The 22,130-nt window shown below is 37.9% G+C and overlaps 2 protein-coding genes across 13 annotated transcripts in view; one reads left to right on the top strand and one right to left on the bottom strand.

The window, feature by feature from the left end:
• Window positions 1-204: 204 nt before the first annotated feature.
• On the top strand, window positions 205-10,256 carry ncoa5 (nuclear receptor coactivator 5). 10 transcript variants are annotated; one of them, XM_044121113.1, is made up of 12 exons: window positions 205-603; window positions 1,585-1,639; window positions 3,178-3,447; window positions 3,627-3,734; window positions 5,365-5,428; window positions 6,887-7,090; window positions 7,164-7,285; window positions 7,542-7,674; window positions 7,812-8,014; window positions 8,117-8,321; window positions 9,149-9,240; window positions 9,357-10,256. In XM_044121113.1, the coding sequence occupies exons 3-12, from the start codon at window positions 3,279-3,281 to the stop codon at window positions 9,899-9,901; spliced, it is 1,845 nt and encodes a 614-aa protein (XP_043977048.1). In that variant the 5' UTR covers window positions 205-603; window positions 1,585-1,639; window positions 3,178-3,278; the 3' UTR covers window positions 9,902-10,256. The 10 variants fall into 10 exon arrangements, with proteins under 10 accessions (XP_043977048.1, XP_043977049.1, XP_043977051.1 ...); XM_044121114.1 differs by having other exon boundaries at window positions 7,815-8,014; XM_044121116.1 differs by having other exon boundaries at window positions 7,545-7,674.
• Window positions 10,244-22,130, bottom strand: part of slc12a5a (solute carrier family 12 member 5a) — a 149,336-nt gene continuing 137,449 nt past the window's right edge. For 2 of the 3 annotated variants that reach the window (XM_044121107.1, XM_044121109.1), the window contains exons 21-26: window positions 21,653-21,760; window positions 19,815-19,940; window positions 19,134-19,366; window positions 18,469-18,483; window positions 18,130-18,263; window positions 10,244-16,226 (exon numbers count right to left, since the gene is read on the bottom strand). In XM_044121107.1, coding sequence (XP_043977042.1) covers window positions 16,135-16,226; window positions 18,130-18,263; window positions 18,469-18,483; window positions 19,134-19,366; window positions 19,815-19,940; window positions 21,653-21,760 — 708 coding nt within the window. In that variant the 3' untranslated portion in view covers window positions 10,244-16,134. The remainder of the gene's footprint in view (window positions 16,227-18,129; window positions 18,264-18,468; window positions 18,484-19,133; window positions 19,367-19,814; window positions 19,941-21,652; window positions 21,761-22,130) is intronic. The other variant, XM_044121108.1, reaches the window with a different exon arrangement.

Raw genomic sequence — 22,130 nt, forward strand, 5'->3', positions numbered from 1 at the left:
AACATTTTTCTAGTTTTTACAAATATAACTGAAGTTTTAGTAATCAAAATTGTGTTTTCAACAATGTAGTTAGAAATTTGACCATGTTTGAGATATCTGAGTAATATCATATTTTAGCTAAATATGTGATACCAAAAGCCCTAAATTTAGTTTTCTGAGTTTCAAAAATAGATTAACTAGTTCACGAATCGCAAACCGTGCTTCCTATCCGTCGTTATTGCAAACTAATTCTGTCCAGGTTAGAGGCTTTCCTACTGGATCCGTTAAAGCCCAAAAAACCTTAAATTGACCCTTTTTTTTTCTACATTTTACGAATTGAATAAAGGGTTCACAGATGACAAGGCTGCATTTTATGAATATAAACAACTTTTAAAATTCAATTACTGTTAGAATTTTAACTATGGCTTCAATGTAGCTCCCGTCAGAGCTTTTTAATGCAACGAAATAACCCTTAATCGCGCTGCTCTTGTACGGCCACAACTGAAGCTGTGAATCGGATGCCAACTTCAGCGTCGTTTGTGTTCTTCCATCCAGGAACGACCCGAGGCAGCACTTCTCCGTTGGGGTACGGCGACCTAAACGGAGAAAAGACAAACGGCGAAGGTAATTCGAATGTTGTTTATGCCCTGAATAAAATAATAACAAGGACATTGAGTCGGTATTTGATAAATGTCAGCGAACAGGGGGTTTGGTGTTAGCATTTCATTGTTGTTAAGTAGCTAACATACATTGCTAACCTGGTTACGTGAAGAAAACCTAAATCTATCTGGAAACAATGGAAGATTGCACACGTAAAAGGAATTTTAGAAAACTGAAAATGATTGGCTTTGTTGTTATAACGGATACTGTTAAACTCTGTTCTGCCGAAAGTAGCTCGCCATTTGCAAACTAAGTGACCGCCGCGCGACGGAATGAAGTCCATATCAAAGCTAAGCTAGAGAGCTAACTTAACTCGCTTTTTTATATGCTTGTTACCAGCAGTATAACACTATTAGCCCTCTGAACACTTCTTAATTAAAGTCTAGACCTTTCGCATCTGTCGGTGTGCACATAGTTAGTAGCTGTAAAATTACTGATGTTTTGTAATTGAAAAACACATCATTTACAATTTTGAAGTTTTTCTTTTCGAACTCATTCAATGGTCCTATACTTTACACGATTATATTATTTTCTTTTAGTAGTTGTCCATGTCTGTAATGTTATAAGTTGCGTTAAATATTTTTGTTTTATGTCACGATGTTGCTGTCCAAAATTCAGAATGAAAGTGTAGCCTTTCAGCGGTGTCCAATCAGGTGAACAGATTAGCATTTTTAAAGAATTGGACCACAGTCTAAACTTTTTATTGGTTTAGCCACTTAAATGTAGAGCGCAACATTTTCTTGTTAAACATGATTTAACTGATAAATATGTTGCCTTTTTAACCGGTAGAGTTTTACATTTGTGTCAAATATATTGCAATGTTTGTTTGGATTTATTTATAGTTTTAATTATCTTACGTTTTGTGTTTAATATCAGTTCTTTGTAAAGTTGTTATTGACAACAAAAAGCATTTGAAGTGACTTTTTTTCTTTATCTTGGATCTAGACGGTTGGATCTTCAAACTAGATGATCACTGAGTCTGTCCTGGTTCAACTTAAAGGTATGCAAGGGACTGGGCCCCAACAAAAACACCCTGAGAAAAAAACATTTCAACTTACTATATCATGCTGTATATGTGATGAACCCATAAACCCAAAAGCATGTTTGTTTTTCCTTTAACTGCAGAACTATTTTCAGATTTGACTGAGTATATTTCATATGAAGTTTGAGGAACATTCTTTAATTTTACACTCAAATTTTGAATATTTCAATCGATCGTCAGCCTGTCATTTAATTTTTATGAATCCCTATTTTCTTCTGCGACAGCCGCACAATTTCGAGAGAAGAGGACATTTTGAACAAGCATTTCATTTCATTTTTACAAAACCCACTCGTCTGAACTCAATCAAAGGTTGAACGGTCAATTTACTTTTGGGTTGGGAAGAAGATTACTCAAAGTGTCGTGTCTGTATTTTTTTTCCTAGCAATTACAACACATAAAATTTGACCTCTCTATAAACCACTTACAGAAAAAAGTTGTACTGCAAAAGTAGAGTTTTTGTTCTTGACCTATCCCTCAAAATTATAGCGGAAACGTAAAGTAATGAAGGAAATTTTATTTCTTTGTTAAATTTTACAACTGAAATACAATAGCAGTACCTATTGTTAACATATGCCTCATTTCCACTGTGTGTTACAGCATGGGTCGGTGCAGGGACTTTTTTGTCCTCCAGACAATGGAGTGTTGTATGAGGCCTGTTGCTCTACCTTACCATATCATCATCCTATGAACCTACAAATGATGGGGATTGGTATGGTACTGGTCGGTTGTACGGCCCGGTTTTATAGTGGAAACAGACAATGTATCACACCAACCCACGCTGTGCTGCTCATTGGAAGCAGGTCATTAATAGACAACCAATTCTCTTTTTGCATTTTCTTAACAGGTAAATGTACTTATTTGAAAGTAAATGCCCAGGATCAGATTCATGAAATACTCTATTCAATTTTTTACTTGATCAAATAATGTGCGCATTTAATAATTTTAGTTTCACATTAATTGGTCTGCCAATCAAAGCAGGTCAAATTATTAGTATTTAATGAAAGTCTAATTGTGGTACTTTAATATTTTTGGCATTCATGACCCCTTAAAGATTTGCTTTAAACTGCTGTCCCACAATTATTTATTTATTTTTTTGTTCATGTTCAGAAAAAGCAAAGTTCTCTAATGTTTCTGGAGAGCTTTTGCATATGTCTTTAGGCAGATTCTTTTTGAAGTCGGTCTCTTCAGCGGTTTAATTGAAGATTTGCGTTGTTCGACCCGCATTTGTTGTTCACTAGTTTTCACCACCAGCTTGTCGGCCACGTTTGAATGCAAGTGCCGTTTCATTTTAGTTGATACAAAAGAAACAAAATGCAAAAAAAAATAAAAATATATGAAAACTGCCACGAACTTACTGCATTTTAAAATTCTTCTAAACTTTGAAACTATCCGCATTTCAGTTTGCTGTGTTGTAAATTTGATCTTCAATTTTTCATCCACAAAACCCATTTTGTTATGGAACTTGATCTCTCTTCTTACTCACTGACATGTTTCAGGATTGACGACAGTTTAAAGACAATTGTTTGCAAACAAACCGAACCGGTTCAAGCTTTTGAGGCGCACGAAGACAGAAAAGGATAAACCTCAAGATCTAGGCATGTCTCGCAGAAGAAGCCGCAGCCCATCACCAGGGCGATATTCACGCACCTGCAGCAGTAACGATCCAAGGGATTTGGAGAGAAGGATTTTTGTTGGGAATTTGCCATCTTCTGACATGACAAACAAGGATTTGGAAGATCTTTTCTCTCCATACGGGAAGATAGTCGGTTAGTAAACCTACAAGCGTTCACTCCGCAGTTGTTACATGTGACGGATAACATCTGAAAAGCTTCCGCTGAATTTTATAGCTGTTTGAAATATTTTGAATATGCCTTTAACTTAAACATTATTACTTGGTGGATGGTGGACAGACAATTTTGTGCCACTTAAAATATTCCTTTTCCAGGCGTGTCCTTGTTTCGAGGTTATGGATTTGTTCAATTTGAGCGCCTTGAGGAGGCTGAAGCTGCAAGAGCAGCTCAAAAGGGCCGAATATATAAAGGGTACAAACTAGGTAAGCCTTTATTGCCAAACATGTGAATAAATGGTCTCAATAAAATTTTTGTTTTTTACAAATGCTAAAACTTTTCATGGCCTCACTACTTCAAAATTCTCCATATTAAAAATCAGACACGTTTGCTACTATTTAAAACATGTGACACCAAATGCAACATTTTGCATGTAAATCTTACTTTAAAATGACATAGAGTATTGTTTATGTTAATAATAAGACCACTGTTTTTGAAATTGAATTACAGGTACAGAGTTTGCCAGTATTAAGAGCAGGCTAAACCCATAACTTTTAAACATTTGAACAGTTTTCTCCCTGGCAACAACCACAGTATTGTTATACTTATGTTTTCTAAATATTTCTTCAAAGTTCCAACCCACCTTACCTTGATTTTTTTATTTTTTTTTGTGAATAAGTTTTTGAGTTTACACAGCTGACCCTCTGTAATTAAGACTGTGAAGCTATACAGTCAAAAGGACAAGTCTCTTTTATCTCAACATATTCGGTTTGGGACACTGAAACTTTTTAAAGTTGAAGTTTTCTGACATATTGAGGATTTTTTGAGTTTGTGTAGAAAACAACAATAGTTTTCAAAAAGTAGTTCCTATTTAACATCGTTCTACAGAGCATGTTTAAACAAATGTTGCATTTGCTCTTTGTTGCATACATTTTTAATATGCAGAACAAACAATTTAATGTTTAGTAATACCATTCATAAATTTGTGTTCAAAGAATACAATTACATGAATGGCTGATATGTACATTATAGGTTCTATTCATGTCAGTTTTATTTAGTGGAAGGCACCACTAACTTAGAGGTTAGTTGCTCTACCTCTAAAGCACTAATCATAAAAGTTAGCTTCCCTAAAGCACTGGATCAACATGGTATTTAGCTAATGCGAAAGGGTTAACTTTAGTTAAGTTATATCTGCCTTTTAAAGATCCTCAAGCGCCAATTTCATTTCCACATCATAATTTCCATGTTCTTTAGTTATCATAGATATTAGATTTATGTATTTATCTTGTTCCCTGTTGTTCATGTTTTACTTATTTCTGTAAGATCTTGATTGAAATAGTTATTGGGTAGGGGGAAAAAAAAGAACGCGAGATCATCAAAAGTCACTGGTGCATGAACAGTCCTCATTTAGATGTTGAAGTTTATTCAACTTAAAAAAACAGCCAAGTAAGGATTTATGTGGAAAAATTTAATTAGGGGGAAGCTAAGTGCATTATATGTTTTTAAAGTTAACAAAAGCACTAAACAATAAAATAGCTCTGCTTTTAGCGAATTAGCAAAAGTGTGCCTACCACTATTAAAAAGTATTTTGCCAATGTTTTCTATCATATTAAGTTCATCAGACGGAATTAATTAAATAAAAAAAATACCAGCTTTATATCTGAATTAACAAGTGGAAGTAGCTTGGGCGGAGACGAGAGAACCTTTTCATCCAACAGATTTGGCGTCTCGGTTTTCTGTGCTTTGAACTTTCGTCCAGTTTGCGTTTTCCAATTTGGATCCTGTCCCTAAGTTTTCATTTGGATCGGAAAAGGAATGATGCGGCCTCTCATTTTGCGTGAACAGCTGGTCTACATGTCACTGTTGTGTTCAACGTTTGGATTCATTTATTTTCAGATGTAAATATGGCAGTGGAGCGACGACAAGCTAAACCTCTATCCCAGCAGAGCCCTCCTCGAAGGTAAAGTAACGTGAAATGAGTGTGAAGAACTACCATCACCTCTCTATCGGTAAAGAGCATATGTAACCTTTTCATCACCTGTAATTTCTCCCAAGGGTTGAATTCAACGTTAAGGGAGCTATCTGACATTTGGATGAGTTCGAAATGGTTTGTTGACATGTCAACATTTTACACAAAACTAACTTGTCTTGATGAGTTGAAATAAAGAAGAGAGACACACATCTGGTGTAATTTAAAGTGTCCTTGTCTCAAATATTCTTATATTGCTCACAGTGGAAGTGTTCTTTGTGTGATTTTTGTCAAATTCTTGCGCCTAGAATAGATTTCTGTCCTACATCTGCATAAGTAGGGTTTGCGTTGCTCAAGTCTTTTTTAAACCGACTCCTTGAAAACTCTTTAAAAACGTTGGCATTTCCGACTTTTTAACATTTAAAGACATTTGTCCTATTGCTCTTTGAAGAACATGACTACATCAACGTTCATTTGATTTCTTGCACCTATGAACAAGAAACCAACTTAAGGATTCAGAAAATAAAACAAAATAAAGAAAACCTTTGCCTCTATCTCCAGTATGAGATTCTTATCTCCTAACATTGAGTCGAAACACCGCAGGTATCAACACAAAACTTTAAAATTGCCACTCTGTTTTAAGTAAATACAATCACTTCAACATATGTCAACTGTATGTCAACTGCTACAAGTGGATGGCAGTCTTATTTTCCACGGCGTCTCTGCGTGACTATTGCGACTGGAAATATTTCACAACAATATGAGGAAAAATCTCAGAACCTTCTTTCAGCCAGCTGACTGTCAGTGCACAGCAGGAGTTGGAGCATCTCAAAGGATTTGTATTGGAAAGCTATGACGGGCAGAAAAATGGTTGTGGATTTGAAACCGGTTGTGGTTTTGTCTCAATCTCAACTGCTTTACCTCACCTGTAAGCTCAATTTACCTTGATATTTTCCGTCCACTTAAACACAATCACTTTGAATTGAACGGTATTTCAATAAACCGTGTTGCGATGTGCCGAGGTTTTGCTTTTTTGGCTTGGTATCAAAGGAATCGTTAAGAAATGGGAAGACTCCACACTGGATTTAAGCTGTTTTTGCACTCACTTTCAGTTATAACTTGAAGTGTCTATAAAAATGAGTTTTGGTTTGAAAAACTCATCCAAGTGCAAACTAAAAAGACGTTATCAGAAAGGTGAGAAGAAAATGTTCTAAAATCTTCCAAGTAAAGTGATGCATTTGATTATGTTCTAATAAAAATGAACCAGAAGTCTGAAGTTAATTGTATTTTTATTTTTATTTATTTTTTTTTTGTGACTGACTGCATCACTTGAGATCTTAAAATCCAAGCCTGTTTAATATGAATTAAAATTGCTGCCAACAGCATTATCTGCTCTTCCACTTCACACTCTTGAGTTTTTCTAGCTCTAATTCTTGACCTCTCTCTCAGGCCCATATATGGCAAGGAGGGCCGGCCTCGCTCACGTTCCCCTATTTATGGCCGTGACGCAAGAGAACCTCGGGAGAGCCGTGAGGGAAGAGACTCTGCTAGGGAACCCCGGCCAGGTAGCCACTCTCGTGACCCTGATTTTCGGTACCGCTCGGGGAGCAGGGACAAGGACGCCAGGGGCGACCCTCGGGACCCTGCTTACAGGTGACTGTTGATCCTCAGCTGCAAGCTGGTAAATCCATTATGATGTTGTATGATATGTAATCTTTCATTTCAGCAGAGAAGAATATGACCGATACTACCGCAGTGGCAGTGGGGTAGAGGACTATTACAGGAGAAAGGATGAACCCTACAGGGAACCATACTTGGATCCCTGGAATGGACGTCGTGAGCCTGGAGGTTAGTAATGCAATGCTCATAATATCAGCTGGTTCCACAGCTTCATTCTCTTTGATGTTTTTACTCTCTGGTTTCCATTTGTTGACTATTTTCATTTAAAGCACCAATTCACAGAAACAAAGGTCATGTTTACTTTTAACTGTCGTGCTGTCTTTTTGAAGGATAGCTGTCTTGATAAAATCCAGAGACTTGTGTCTAGAACATCATTGGATTTGATTTGGCCTTTAATACCATCATCCCACTTTTCGCCAATCAGCAGAAGATCGCGCTCGGCCAGAAGAGCGCCGTCGGAATGAATTGTATCGACAGTACTACGAAGAACTCCAGCGGCGCTATGACATGGACCGCCCCGTTGACTGCTCTGTGATCGTTGTAAACAAGGCGCAGAAGTAAGTTCACAGTCTGTCCTTTACAGCATCAAGAATCAAATGCTTTTCTGGAAATCTTTAACCTTATCTTGGATATTTTCATTTCATATTGCTCTTGTGTTTGTGTTTTTGTTCATCTCTTACTTTTAAAACAACTGTAGGGAGTATGCAGAGACAGTTGGGCGAAAAGTCCGCGATTTGGGAATGGTTGTGGATTTGATCTTCCTGAACACAGAAGTGTCTCTCACCCAGGCTCTGGAGGACGTAGGCAGAGCCAGAACTCCCTTCGCCATCATCATCACTCAGCAGCATCAGGTGCACCGATCTTGCACTGTCAACATCCTGTTTGGTACACCTCAAGGTAATTTAAGTCAGCTGTGAAAATCTATTGGTTAGGTCAGCCTCAAAAGAAGCACTTCAGTGAATCATACCATTCATTCTTGCATGTATTTTACTGAACTAGAACATCGAAACATGCCAATGCAAGATGCAATGTTGCTGGTCGCCCACAACTATGACACCTACAAAGTGGAAAACCGAGAAAAAGAACGGGAGGAAATTGCGAGAAAGGCTGCCAAGATGGCGGATGATGTGTTACTCCGGGAGCCCGATAGAGAGAGCCATCCCATCTCAGTGCTCACCAGCATCACGCTGCTGGCGGAGAACAGGTATCAAATAATATACGCTCAAACTTTAAAATATGTACTGAAATTAAAATTGTGGCTTCTAGTGCTGTATTCTCACAGCAGATCTTGATTTTGTTTTTTTTGTTTTGTTTTGTTTTGCGTTGACAGTCATACACTCATGACAGTCAACGAATGATACAACCAAAATCAGACTTCTTTGTTAAGCCACTGTTAAGCAAAGTGGCTTGCATTAACAGAAGAAGAACATAGACGCAGCAGCACAATGTTTTGGGAAAGTAATGATGGATGTCGCTCTCTATGGTTTGATTTTAAAGTTGTAGATTAATGGGAGCTGAGAATATTGTCACAAGATCACAATGAGAAGAAGAAAGTTAGGAATAGAAATGGCCTTTTGTGGAGTGTTGCTTGCAACCTCTGTAGAGAAGTTTGTTTGGATACATATGCTGAACTATGAGTGGTGGGATTGAGATGTGATTCGCTTAAATAGCTGCTCCATTGACCATTCAGTTTGTATACAGAAGCAGTGTTGGCACTGGCTTCTGGTCTCACAGCACCTCACAGTTCACTAAAAGTTGTCAGTCATTCAAAAGTGTTGAGTCTATAGCTCTGACTACAATGTCTAAAAAACACTATATATATGTAACCTATTGGATATGTATCTGATTTAGTAACAATTGAGGAAGTATCAGTAGAGGGGGTGTGAAAAGATCAGAATGGGGTTGTTCAGTCTTCAGTGAAAAAGTCAAATATGGGTCACATGAGGCAAGATAAATTGGGCTGTAGTTGTCTTTGCCTGCTGTGTGAACATAGTCCAAGAACGAGGTTGTTATTGGATGTTTTTCATCTAGGTTTTTAACCCCAGAGGAACTGGACAGCCTCATTGCATACATGAAGGATAAAAGAACTCGTCTTATAAGAACCTCTGAAGATCCTCTGGCAGGTAACTACCTCATTTAAAGACTGCTTCAAATCACTACCACTTGATATTTTAAAATGGTATGCATTCTTTCATGCTAAACATATAATAAACAGTAAATCTGAATCGTCAACCTTAAGCTCCTCCAGCCCAGCATCGTGATGTGGTGTCATCAGCTGTGGGACTCACTCCATCTACACTCAGCACCGCCCAGCCAAGTCACCTGTCGACCAGTTCCAGCGCCTCGACAAACCCGAGTCACCAGCAGGAGCTGCAGGCTAAAATCCTCAGTCTGTTTAATAGCGGCTCCAGCCCCATATCAGGATCCTCTGCCATTTCCCAGGGCGGCCCTCAGTCACACTCCTACAGCTCACTTGGTCCCTCACCCTCCCAAAATCCATCCCGTCTGCCAATGCCAGGGATGGCTTCAGGTGGATCCCAGGGTTACGGCATGTCACTGTCCCGCTTACCCCCTGCGTCTACTGCTCAGAGACCCCCCGCTACCACTTCAGGTATCAATTTTGACAACCCAAGTGTCCAAAAAGCTCTGGACACACTCATTCAGAGTGGGCCGTCTCTGAACAACCTGGTGGGCCCTGGGTCTGCTCCACCGATGCCCCAGAGGTCAGCTCCCAATATGGGGCAGGGGCCCCCCTCAATGTCCATGTATCCTCGCCATTATTGAGACAAATGAGCGGTTAGAAGCTTTTTCTGTGATAGGTTTGTGTTAGACGACCCTGGAGATGTTTTGTAAACGTTTTAATTTTCTCCTCAATTTTGTGCAGTTGAAATTTGGAAGAGTTACTTAAATTACATAATGGTTAGTCTTTTTAGTTTGCCTGAAATATTTTACAGAATCTTTTAACGTGTGTAATGAACAACAGTGCTATGAAGTATGTTTTGCTTTGTGATAGAGATGGTTCTTTTCAGCCCTGAGTTTGTTTTATAGTTTTCCATTGTGCTGGTCAATTTGTAGTTTTGTTTTTATTGTCAAAACAACATGATTAAAAACTGCAGACACACATTCTGTAGTAAAATGATATTGGTTTATTGCATTTTGTGCTGACAAATCTATAAAATGGAACAGGTATCGCCAGAAGCTAGAGAGATAAGCATTTGAAATATGGATAAAACAGCTTTTTCCTCTTTTTTTTTCTTTTTCTTTTTAATGTACCATGAGTCACAATAGAGAATAATACATAATTTTTTTTAGTTTAGAATATTTAACTTACACTGACACAGAAAATAAACACCTCAACACTATCTGGTTTTATTTACATGTAGTCCCTTCCCACCCATGCCCATTAACCACCCCCGCCCCCAGCAGTTACAAGTGCACGCCTACACACATACACACCCCCACAGAACTGAAAGGAACACACTACAGCGTTACCATTAGACTGGGGAGGGTGTTGAGGAAAAGTCATGAACAATTCAAATTTTCTATCTGTGAAACTAAACAGGTTTTGTGTGTATGCCAATTGAAAACAAATTCACATCCATTTTTTGTTTTCCAAGTATCCATACAAAATATTGTGAAGTCTGTATAGTGACAAGGTTCCTCTTGGGGAGAATCAAAGAATCAAATAAAATTCTTAAAACTTTCAGATACTAAAAGTCTGAATGTTTTGGGAAATGTGCATGTCATGGTAATTTAATTCTGATCAGTCTAGGAGGGCCGGCATAGATAATGGAAGTTGGGAAAGTTGCACATATGTTCTAAGAACATATGCGCAACCCAACTGTACTAAAAGTGCCTGTATTAAAAGCTTATGCTGCATTCCAGCTTTACTCATAACTGGGAAATTTCGACTTCCCAGTCAGAAAAATCAACTGGAATGCTGTCTGAAGTCAGATTTTCCACTGGGAATCTAGGAACTACTCCAACTATCCCTAGTTACAAATTGTGAGGCGAACCTCGCATAAACAGTACTAAGATGTGGTAGAAACATGGTAAGACATGCATTTAACAATGTGTCTAAAATGTTACATTTGGTGCCTGCAACTCTAAACTGAACAAATTAAAAGTGCTTAAAGCTTAAAATCATGTTTGTAAGAGCTATTGTACTCAATGTCTATGGGTGTTGCCATGTTGAAATTCCGATTTAACTAGAATCAGAATTTACCTTGGGTCTGACATCAAATCCAGCTACAAGTTCCTACTTCCCAGATAACTGGAACGCAGCCTTAAAACATTTTAGATCTGCCTATGCTCAGACTCCTGTTCCCGTTTCCATTTTTCTGTGCCACTTATAACAAAGCACATTTCCCAAAATGTTACATAAATTTGGAGATCTTGTATCTGAACTGCAATTAAGTTTGATTTTGGTCAGGCAGCAGACGAGCCACCTGTCAAGAAGCTTGTATTAAAATTTACCTCACATATTTGCACATTTTAAAGTGTTATTAAATAACAGTTACTGCACATTTTCCAGCCTGGAAAACACAATTCTTCCTTGTCTATCCATTTCACTGGAAAACACATTTTCATACTTAACAGAGAAACTTTAGCAGTTGTTTTACTTTTTAATAACTGACAACAAGAGAGCCTTGTGGATAGATCTACCATTTAAAAAATAGATTATAATAATATCCATCTTGGATACAACAATAGGCCAGTCCTAATGAAAGAAAAAAATATACTAGAAATCAAAGTTTCTGACTGATACAAACAGAATACTTGTATATCACAAACATCCAATATATTTTCAGCACACTTTGTTCAGGGTAGTTGCATGCATGCACTGAGTAACACAACATAACTGGAAGGTGGCTCTGCTTGGACAGAAGCTTGAGTTTATCCTCATCTGACTAGATGAGATTAAGTATAACGCAAAAGATAGTTATGATCCTTTTTTTGGATCAGACATGTTTGTTTGATGCTGCTGTGATCCACAGAAGGGTGCGAGTATTAGCCATGTCCCTTCTCTGCAATGTTCTGGGACTTTTTTTTTTTTTTTCCTCTTTGATAGTCCCTAACAGGACGTCCTCCTCTTCCACCTGGCAACAGATGTGTTTCAGAGCCCTTAATATCCATTGAAGAATGGAGACTGGGTAGTGATCACCCGCAGGTGTTAGTTTTTTTTTTTTTTCTTCATGCTACAGTTGTACAGGTGACGAATATGATGTAAAGTAGTGGACTGGTAAAGTGGGGGGGAGTAATTACATGCTGGTTTTTTTTAGTCAACAAAGTCCAAGCAGAGCCAGTACCAGTATTGGAAGCGCAAGTTTTATATTCTTTGATAAGTTTTCAGAATTATACTGCAGTCACATTTAAAATACAATGCTGGGGTGGATTTTTGTGGCTGGGATGGTGGATATCAGGGGTGTTGTAATGAACAGGGAGGGGGATTCTGGGAGGGCTCACCTCACAGATTGAGCGACAAGCACAATAAATTTAACGGCTACTATTTTCTTTAAAATGAACTGTCTGAATTAAAGAAAAATATATGAGCATGCTAAAACGTCCAATAAAATGCTAAACTTAGTCTGGATGGGGGTAAATAATATCAGCCTGTAGTGCACTCTCTTGCCACCAGAGGTCACTCTGAAATAGTCAGATAATAGTCAGAGCACGTTCTCATAGAGCTCTCCAGTGCTGCAGACATAGAGGGCTCCCTAAGAGTTAACTGATCTGGTGTCTCAGCCACATTCAGGTTTAAAACCCAAAAGTCCTGCTGATAAAACTGGAATTATGACAGTGCCGGTGCTGATGTAAAGCAAGCAAACAAGTAAAATCTGAAAGGAAACAAAAGCAAAAACAATATTCCACATGATCTTACAAAACTCAGACTTTGTCCACAGTGATAGAACAGTGTACGATAAGACAACACTAGTATGTTACAGTGTTTCAGATTTATGTGAAATATATTTACAAAAGTGAAATGACCCTTTTTAAGGCCCGTCGATTCGCAAACATAATCTCCTATTATGTTATGTAAAACTACTTGAGAGAGATTGAAATATAACAAGTAAAGTGAACCCATATTTTTTCATCCTTTTTTTTCCCTTTGAACAATTTTTTTTCAAGGTTTGACCAAACTGTGTTCTCAAAAATCGTATAACGTGTTGAGAATACCAGGCCACTTTCACTCCGAACGCTTCACCTTGAACATGTAAGTTAATCACTATAGAAAACCACTGAAACAAATATTGCCACATAGTACCATGCAAACAGCAGTTATAAAACATTTAGAATTCCATAAATAAATGTCCAGTAAACCTCTCCAATAAACTTCAAATATCTTTTAAATAAATTTAAAAGGCTCAGATGATGCAGGCGACGCTGTAGACGGTCCTAAAATAACTGAAAAACTGCGAGCAACTCCCTATTTGTCCGTGACGGGCATGTAAAAGGAAAATCCTCATGACTTGGCACTCAATCTTTAAACACTAGAAGAGGAGTGGTTTGTCTTTTTTTTTTTTTTTTTAAATAATATAGCAGGTGTCAAAAGTTTAAAATTTATCAAATACATCACAAATCCTTAAATTTAAACATTAAAACTCCAGTTCTTTTACCTTTAAGTTGCCTCACTTGTCTGAGGGATAAAATATAATTATCATAAATAGATCAGTGAGAAAGTCAGGGAAATGGCTTACTCTCACTTATGGAATATTGCATCAAGTTATTCATTGTAGTATTTCTATTAAAACAGAACCCTGTCCAGAGGTCACAGGCCAAACGTGTACAGGTACAGCCTCGTGTTGTTAGATAACCACCAGCAGCACTGATATGTATGTCTATACCCTTTTTCACGTCTTTAGAGTTGATTCATCTCTATTTACAGTACAAATAAATCTATAGATACTAGCAGCATTCACAACATATGATCAGACATTCAAGCAACACTAAAAACGTTAAATAACACTTTTAAATAGTTCTATAAACTAATTTGTTTTGGTTCCCTATACTATATATATATTTATATATATTTATATATACTATGTATATATACGAATTTATATTTATACTTCTACTACAAGTGCAAATGACTAAAAATAGTTTCTTTAAAGAAAAGAAACAGGAATAATAAAAGTAAAGTGACAGAAGTCCTTGGTCAGAGTGAGATGATTCTGGATTGTACGAGACTTACGAAATCTTTATATACAAAATATTATGTGTAAAAAAATAAATAACATGATCACGTGAGTCCAGATTTGCAACTATTGCACATTCCTTCCAAGATGCACTTTTGTTTTTCAAATTTGCTCTCGAGTCGTTCAGATGTGGAAACATGTGGCTCAGATCTTCACCAATCTCAGGGATATAAAATCTGACTGGAGAATCTACTGCATAGAGTTCCTTCTTGTGGGCAAAGCGAGTTTCGGAGCTACAGAAACCATTGTCCTCCATTCTTAGTCTCTTTATAAAACCCTATAAATAAATAACCAACAGATGTTCAGCATTTCCAGCTTAATTTGAGCAGCTGTTTTTTTTTTTCTTTTTTAACTGACTGAACATTCAGTCTTTATTTATCTACAGGGACACTTTCAAACTAGAGTATCTTTACTGTTTTCACTTTTTTTTACAACACTTTGTCTCATATAGTGGAATTTGATATAGTTTTCTTCACTATTCTCTGAAAAATACTTTGATTTGGCACATTAATGTAGAATTTGTCAAAACAGATGATTTATCTCGGACAATCAAAGTGACATAAATATTTCTCTAGATGAAAAAATAACATTTAGTGATTAGTTTTTTCTTTGAAAGCATCAACATCTCACTTGTCGCACAGTGGTGAAGAGTGCAGGTGCTTTTCCTAGCAATGACATTTACCATAGTAATGGGAGCCAATAAATAGATACATTAAAATAAATAAATAATTTTTTTAAAAACAGCATTTTTCAGTGTACTTTCTGAGCAAAGGAGCCTTTTTCTCTCCACTTAGAAGCTTTTCAGTTGGTCACAAAAATACTACACTCATACTGAACAACGCATCAGAGCTTGTACATTATTTACAGTGAATCACACAAGGGTTCGAGAGGTGCTGGCGACGATAACATCCTCCTCCTGGTGGGGGGGGCTTTGTAACTGTCTCCCCACTTTGCTGGGACCCCAGTCTTCTGCTAGGAGACTATATTCACAGTTTAATAACGTGTCAATCTCAACAAACTAGCCTTGTACTTTTTTTTGGCACAAACAGTGGCCACAAAGATAAAACAGCCACTTAGAAATGAGCAGAAAAGTCTCGGGGGATAGAGAGGGAAAGAAAGTGGTGACAGTAACAGAACAAGTGGAGTAATAGCATACACAGCAGTTGAAAATGTCATGCTAAAGAGTGAGCAGGTTAAAGATAAGACTGCAGAGAAGAGACACTTTTTAGTCTCCTGGATCTAAGTGAGTTTCACAGTTCATACTTCCACAGCTGTACTCTCCTCCGCCCTCCAGCCGGTGGGCTGCAGAATCCGTCATGAAAAAGGCTGCCGGAAGAGTCCAATCACCACAAGGGAACTCAAGAGATCTAATCCTACAATGATCTCATTTCAGCCAGATAACGCTTGTGACGATTAGAAGCCATGTCTGTCCCACTCTTGTGTTCAGAAAAACAAAAAAAATTTAAAATAAATAAAAACATAGAGATTAAAGCAACAACAGACATATACATGCAGGGGTTTTCACACTTCAGCGAAGAACCCGCACTCGCCAACACCTCATCCCAACCGAGTCAGAGTGGATTAAATGGAAGTATGAATGCTTTCATTTTCAGATTTTGCAGAGGGAAGGTTTTGGATTCATCTGTCTGTGGATAGAGCAGAGGGAGAGGCGCTGAAGCTGAGCGGGGCTATTTGTTGGGTGTGAGAGCACTACAGCACAGAAATAAACAGGACCTCATAATGAAGCAATGCTGATGAAGAGGTGAGAGTACAGCTGGAACAGAGGAAGGGGAATGTAGAGGGGGCAAGGGTGCTGCTCTTTCAGGAATAAATAGTGATGACCTCGCGGCCGCCTCCGCGAACCAGAAGGACTCGGTTTAGACCATCGGTGAGAACCTCAAGGAATTCCATGTCTGTTAGGTTAAAGTTAAAGAAACGACTGGAGGGAAATTTGCTTCTCAGTTGGGATTTTATGGAGTGTAGTTTGGTGTCTGTGAGTGTATCTCATTCAAACTGCTGTGAAGGTTATCGTTTCACCCTCATGAAACAATAACGAGGGATGAAAAAACCCTATGAGTTTTTCATTCTGTCGCTGTCCAGTGGAGTTGCACTGACCCTGTGTGAACTTTTACAAGATATTTTTTTTGTGAGGTTTCAAAAACTTTAAATGCGGCAAACAGCTTCCTAATTTTTTGGGGTAATTTTTTTGAGTTTATTCAGTCTGGAAATGTTTTAGTCTATTCCCAGCAACAAAATAGAGGACTTTCTTCAAATATACCTATCTTTTATTAACCAAGCTTAATAAAAAAAAATATTAATGTACTTACTATGAAATTAAATTAAAAGAAAATACGGCTATTAAAAGAAACATACTTAGTGCCTAACACTATCTATTAAAGAAGGTTTTCTCTGATTTAATTTAGTCATATTTGCCACATTATGGTTCTTTACTCACAACAATAAACAGCAAACTTGTTTGCGCTCATTCTTGCAACATTAAATAGACAAAAAAAAGGAATATTTTTCTATGTATAGAATTGTATATCCTGAAATGCTTTTTCACAGTGAATACAAATATCTGCGCTGCCCCTGTCAGGTTAGTCTACTGGTGTTGTGTATGAACCTGTGTCTGAGACACACTAATGTTCTCCCAGCGTTTTTGGTTGCATTCATCATGCTGCTAAAAAGGGAGACGCTCTTTTTTTACACTTTCTATTTGAGATTTCTGTGATGAAAACTGTTCAGGTTCTTTCATCTCTGAAGAGAACTTTTTAAAACCTCCCAGCATGTCTTAACATCACCTCACAGACCAATTCTTTTTAGTTACTTTGTTTCCCAGATGTTTAAGTCTTGAAGGAGTCCTGTTGGTTTTATGAGTCCTCCATTTCAATTAGTGGGACCACAGAGTCTCTGGCTTCCACAAAGCAATAGAAGCAGAGTTATAGCTCTTCTCCCTGATTGCTGCAGTATGACCACAGAGATCTATAAAGAACTACAGGTATTAGATTTAATCCTAGCATGCAGAAAAAAAAAATCTGAAAATATAGACAGGCAGTTCTAAAAGCTACAGCTAAGAGTCTGATATTTTTCACAGTAAGAGTTTTTCGGTTTTTGCTTCTCCATACAAGTTGGAGGTGGGCATTTTTACAACCCTGGGGAAATATGCCAAAGATGTTTGAATATAAATTAATTCTTTCTTGCGGCATCAAAATCTCACAATGCAAAATTAAAATAGAATAAAATTATTCTTCCATGTTAAGTTAATGTATTGAGAAAAATATTTTTTGATATCCATGATTATTCCTTCAAATAAATGTAATCTATAACATTTATTTGAAGGAAGAATTAATTCAGGGTTTCTGCAGGCTTCACTAATTCAAATTTAAGACTTTTTAAGGCTGCTATTAATGAAATTTAGACCTATATCTCTGCAGAACTCTGTTAACTGCTCACAAATTCACACTTACCCATGGTAGAGGCAAAAAGGTAACTGGCTATCACAGGTATAATAGCAGCTAGTTAGCGGTAGCCTCAACTGTCTCGAGTCATACAACGCAATGAAGATGTTTGAGTGCAACTCAAACTTTTGCTTAATTGAAAAGTCCCAAGAGGAAAAAAATACATCAGAAATACAAGACTAAATAGTCCTGCCAAGACTTTAAGACATGTGATTAATGTACAAAAGGCTAACTTATTTTTAAATAAATTTAAGACATTTTTAGGCCTTAATTTTAGATATAAGTCAGTCTTAGGGACCTGAATGGCCTGGTGTCCACTTTGGACACCCCTGCATTCGATTCTCTTGATGAAGGATACAGTTCTCATCACCTGTCCGGTTCTTGGGTGCCCCTGGCATGTTCAGAAGAACTAGTCTGGCCTCTGAGGACTTTTTAAGGATGACTTCATTCAGCCGGAGCGCTGTGTGCATGCGCCGCACATTAGACTGGTTCCTGACAGGAGACAAGACGAGAGAAAAGGTCAAACCGATTCCCGCTGGTTGTTTCAAAAAGTCTTGTGATGCTCAAAGGTGATACAGATGGCAGATGCACATTCGCACGTTTATTTTTATAACATCCTCAGCTTATCATGTGCCTGACTGGATGGGTATGAGATGTGGATTAATGAAATGAGGTTCATGGGGACTTCAGTACTTACAGGTTCTCCCACTCTCTGCAGCATTATAAGAAGAGAAATAAATCTTTTAAAAAAAATTTTCTTAATTTTTTTTTTTTTAGAAAATGTGATCCCACCTAAAAACAACCTTAACTTCTTGTGTTCTATGGGGAATACATTTGATTTCTGACACGACAAAGATATCTGAAGCTTAGTATTGGTCATCTGATACAAAAAGCCAGCGCTGAATTGAATAAAAATATTTCTATTTTTTAAAAAACACAAACATAAATGTACAGGATTACAAATTTATTTGGTAACTCTGCCCCAGTACAGCACATGCAAATATGCCAATAACTTTATACTCTTGGTCAAACATGTAAAAACTAAACAACTTTAATTTGTTCAGTCAGTTCAGTTAGGAGTATAGCATCCAAGGGAAAATAAATAATAAAGAAACAGAAACAGACGAAAACAATAGGTTAACTATCTCGGTCAAACATGCAAAAAATGAATTTCAACAGACCTTTCAAATGATTCAGAAAGGAATTGTTAATATAATGTACAAGTAATAATAAAGAATGGTGTCGCACATTGTCACTGATACCTGATCTAGAAACCTTTTCTATATCAAGACCAATACAGATATTGATATTGGATTGATGCATCTCTAGCTAATAGGTCATGGAGCATGACTATGTACTCACGGTTTCATGTTGAAGATGTCCTTGATGTCATCTTGTGTGCTCACTCTGAGAGGCTTGGCCGCTTCACCGTCACACTTCTCCGTCCAGGTCCTCTGGATCTGCTCTCCGGGACTCTGAGCCTCCTCTCCGGGGGTCAGTGGGGTCGCTGGGGTGGCGGGACTGGCTGGGGTGGTGTTGTCATGGATGAGCTGGACCTGAGCAGGGGGGGATACAGGGGGAGAGGCCGACTTTGACTAATGAGACAAGAGGAGAAAGAGGACGAATGTGGATTCACGCACACGTTAACACGGAAAGTTGAAAAGCCACAGTAGAAGTGGAAATATGGGAATGCAGGTAAAGTTACAGAGAGCCACAGTGTTTGAGAGAGGAGAGGAAGGAGAAATGGGATTAACATTTCTGTTTGTGTTTCTTCAGCACATTACCTGTTAGTCTGAACACACACAGGTTCTTCATGGCGTTAGAGATAAAGCTGTTATCAGTTTAAAAGAAAATAGTGTTCCCACTGAACTGAAATGATCCAAACTGTTGCTAGTAGTAGTAACAGCAGTCTTACATTACAGGAAATACTTTTGATATTAATCCCTTAAAACATCTTTCAAAACAAAATGTTCTACTTTGCTCTGAGCTACCTTTCTGCAGGCATACTAGTGAACTGGACTCTCTTGCTGAAGCAGATCCTACCTCTTCTTCAGGTTTCTCCTCTTTGCTGGTGGCTGGTGGCTCCTCAGTCACACTCAGCTGGGTGGTCACGGCGGCTGGGTTCTTACGGCGAATAGATCCGCGGGAGGAATCGGTGATGCTCTGGATCTGTGAAGACACAAAAAAAAGGTGTGATGCACACAGATGTTGTTTTGCTCAGTTTTTATTATATTCACAAGGTGTATGATATTTATTAGTCTCTTGCATTGCCACAAAAGGTCAGACCCTTTTGTATCATATAAGCATACTTTAAACTTTTTCCTCAATGTCATCTATAACTTTACTAAAGTGTTCCTTTGTCTTTATGGCACTATTTGTTCACTTATATTCTCCAACAAACCTCTTTGCACAGAGAAGGACTATACTTATTAATTCTATTACATCCAAAGGCAGTTGAGTGCACTGGAATTATGTATGTCAGATTTACAGATTATTTGCAAAAATGAGCACAGTCACTTTTGCACGTTCATAAACTTTAATATTTAACACAGTAACTGAGAGTCAGCGATGGGGCTTTGGGATGCTTTGTGGTTTTCTTTGCATGGCACAATTTAAAGGGGATGTACTATGCATTTTCCAGTCAGATAGTGACATTTTGTACAATCAATTAACTATGTATACCAGACATAACTTAAAGGTTAAAACTTAAATATTAAATATTGCAATTTGATGCCTTGATATTGGCCTCATTCCAACACTCCAGCTTCAGTCTGTCATCACAACAATGCTTCTCATTATGCTGTTAACAATCAACAGAAGTGTTGGACTAAGATTTAATTCATATGATGAACTGAGCAGACTCACAGTTCCACCAGGTGCTTCCTAGTTGCTGCAGCCACTAGTCTAGAGGAGCTGAGTGGAGGAGTGGAGGAATGGTGCTCAGTGAGGAGAGCTCAGCTGGAGACTACAGCTCCAAGGAGTTTTGTGCAAACAAGTGAGATTTGTAAGAAGCTTTTAGGTACCCTTGAATGGCTGGAGATGAAAGAATTTCTCAAACATGCATTAAAGAATCAAAGCAAGACTACAGGTATATTTCTGATGAGGGAATAACACTATTATGCGTTTACACTACACTATACTATATACTATACTCCCCCTTTAAACTTTGGGAGTATTTGCTGTGATGACAGCTACTGTAAAACTCAGCAATTGTCTTAAATGCGCTAAACTTCTTCTTTTTTTTTTTTTTCAAATGATCAACTTCAGTTTGTTTGGAAATGGCCTTTTGACTTTTCCCAGATTCATAGAAGCAATACAATTCCCTGGACATTATTACTGATTTCTGTCCTCCTTGGCATAGTGTCTGCTGCTTTTGGGTAGTCTCTGCTTTTGTCGTGGAGGTCACACTCACTCATAGTGTAGTGAGTGTTGTTGTGTTTGATTGGGATCACTTGACTCTTTCTGCTTTAAAATTCTTGTCAAGCAACAAAGGTATAGTTTGTTTTTCCAAAGACTATACTGACAGTTTTAGAAACCATGTTTTCCCTATAACTCTATATTAAGCGTAATTTAAAGGAGTAACACAAAGACTTAAAAATGTTATTTTCCCACCTCTGTCAAAACATTGTCATGCTGTCAAACACAGCATGAGAGCACTTGCTGTTCTGGCTGTTGTCAACTCTCTGATAGAGAGGATAAATATGGTGACCCACTGCTCTGATTTAACACAAGATCTGCTTTTGTCCAGAGGGCGTTGTGTGTCATGTTAATTCAAATCAAGCCAAGCAATGCCGAGTTGGCTTGTCAAGTCATGTCAAGATAATGTGTGCATATCTGCGTGCTTCTAAAAACAAAACTTTGACATAAACAAACTTTCTTACCTCCCTCTCACGCTCGGTCTTGGTCAGGTTGATCTGTTTCAGCATCTGTGAGCGTTGTTCCATCACCAGCGTCTTCTCGTACGTGTAGGCTGAGATGTCACTGTCATGCTGAGGGAAAAAGAAATATTTTATCATCCATAGTCTAAGAGTTCTTGCCAGATGTTTGCTTACACACAAATGAGGAAGTGAAGAGATATGTTCTTCCCCTGAAACCAAAATGTTTAAAAAGAACAGGTAAAGTCTGAAGGATGTTTTGCCAATTAAAATGTATTCGGAGAACAATAACAATTATTAATGTGCTGAGGCAGAGGAATACACAGCAGTCATTTATTCTTGTGTGAAAAATAGCAGTTGTGTTTACTGAAGCAACCGGCCGAGCCTGAGGCATTGCTGGATTTTCTAATTATTTCCCCAGCTGAGTGGTTCTGACATTAAAGTGCTTATGAATGCTCTAGAATGCATGTTGTTTTACTTACAC

The sequence above is a fragment of the Gambusia affinis genome, linkage group LG07, assembly GCF_019740435.1.
Source record: "Gambusia affinis linkage group LG07, SWU_Gaff_1.0, whole genome shotgun sequence".
Classification (NCBI taxonomy): domain Eukaryota; kingdom Metazoa; phylum Chordata; class Actinopteri; order Cyprinodontiformes; family Poeciliidae; genus Gambusia; species Gambusia affinis.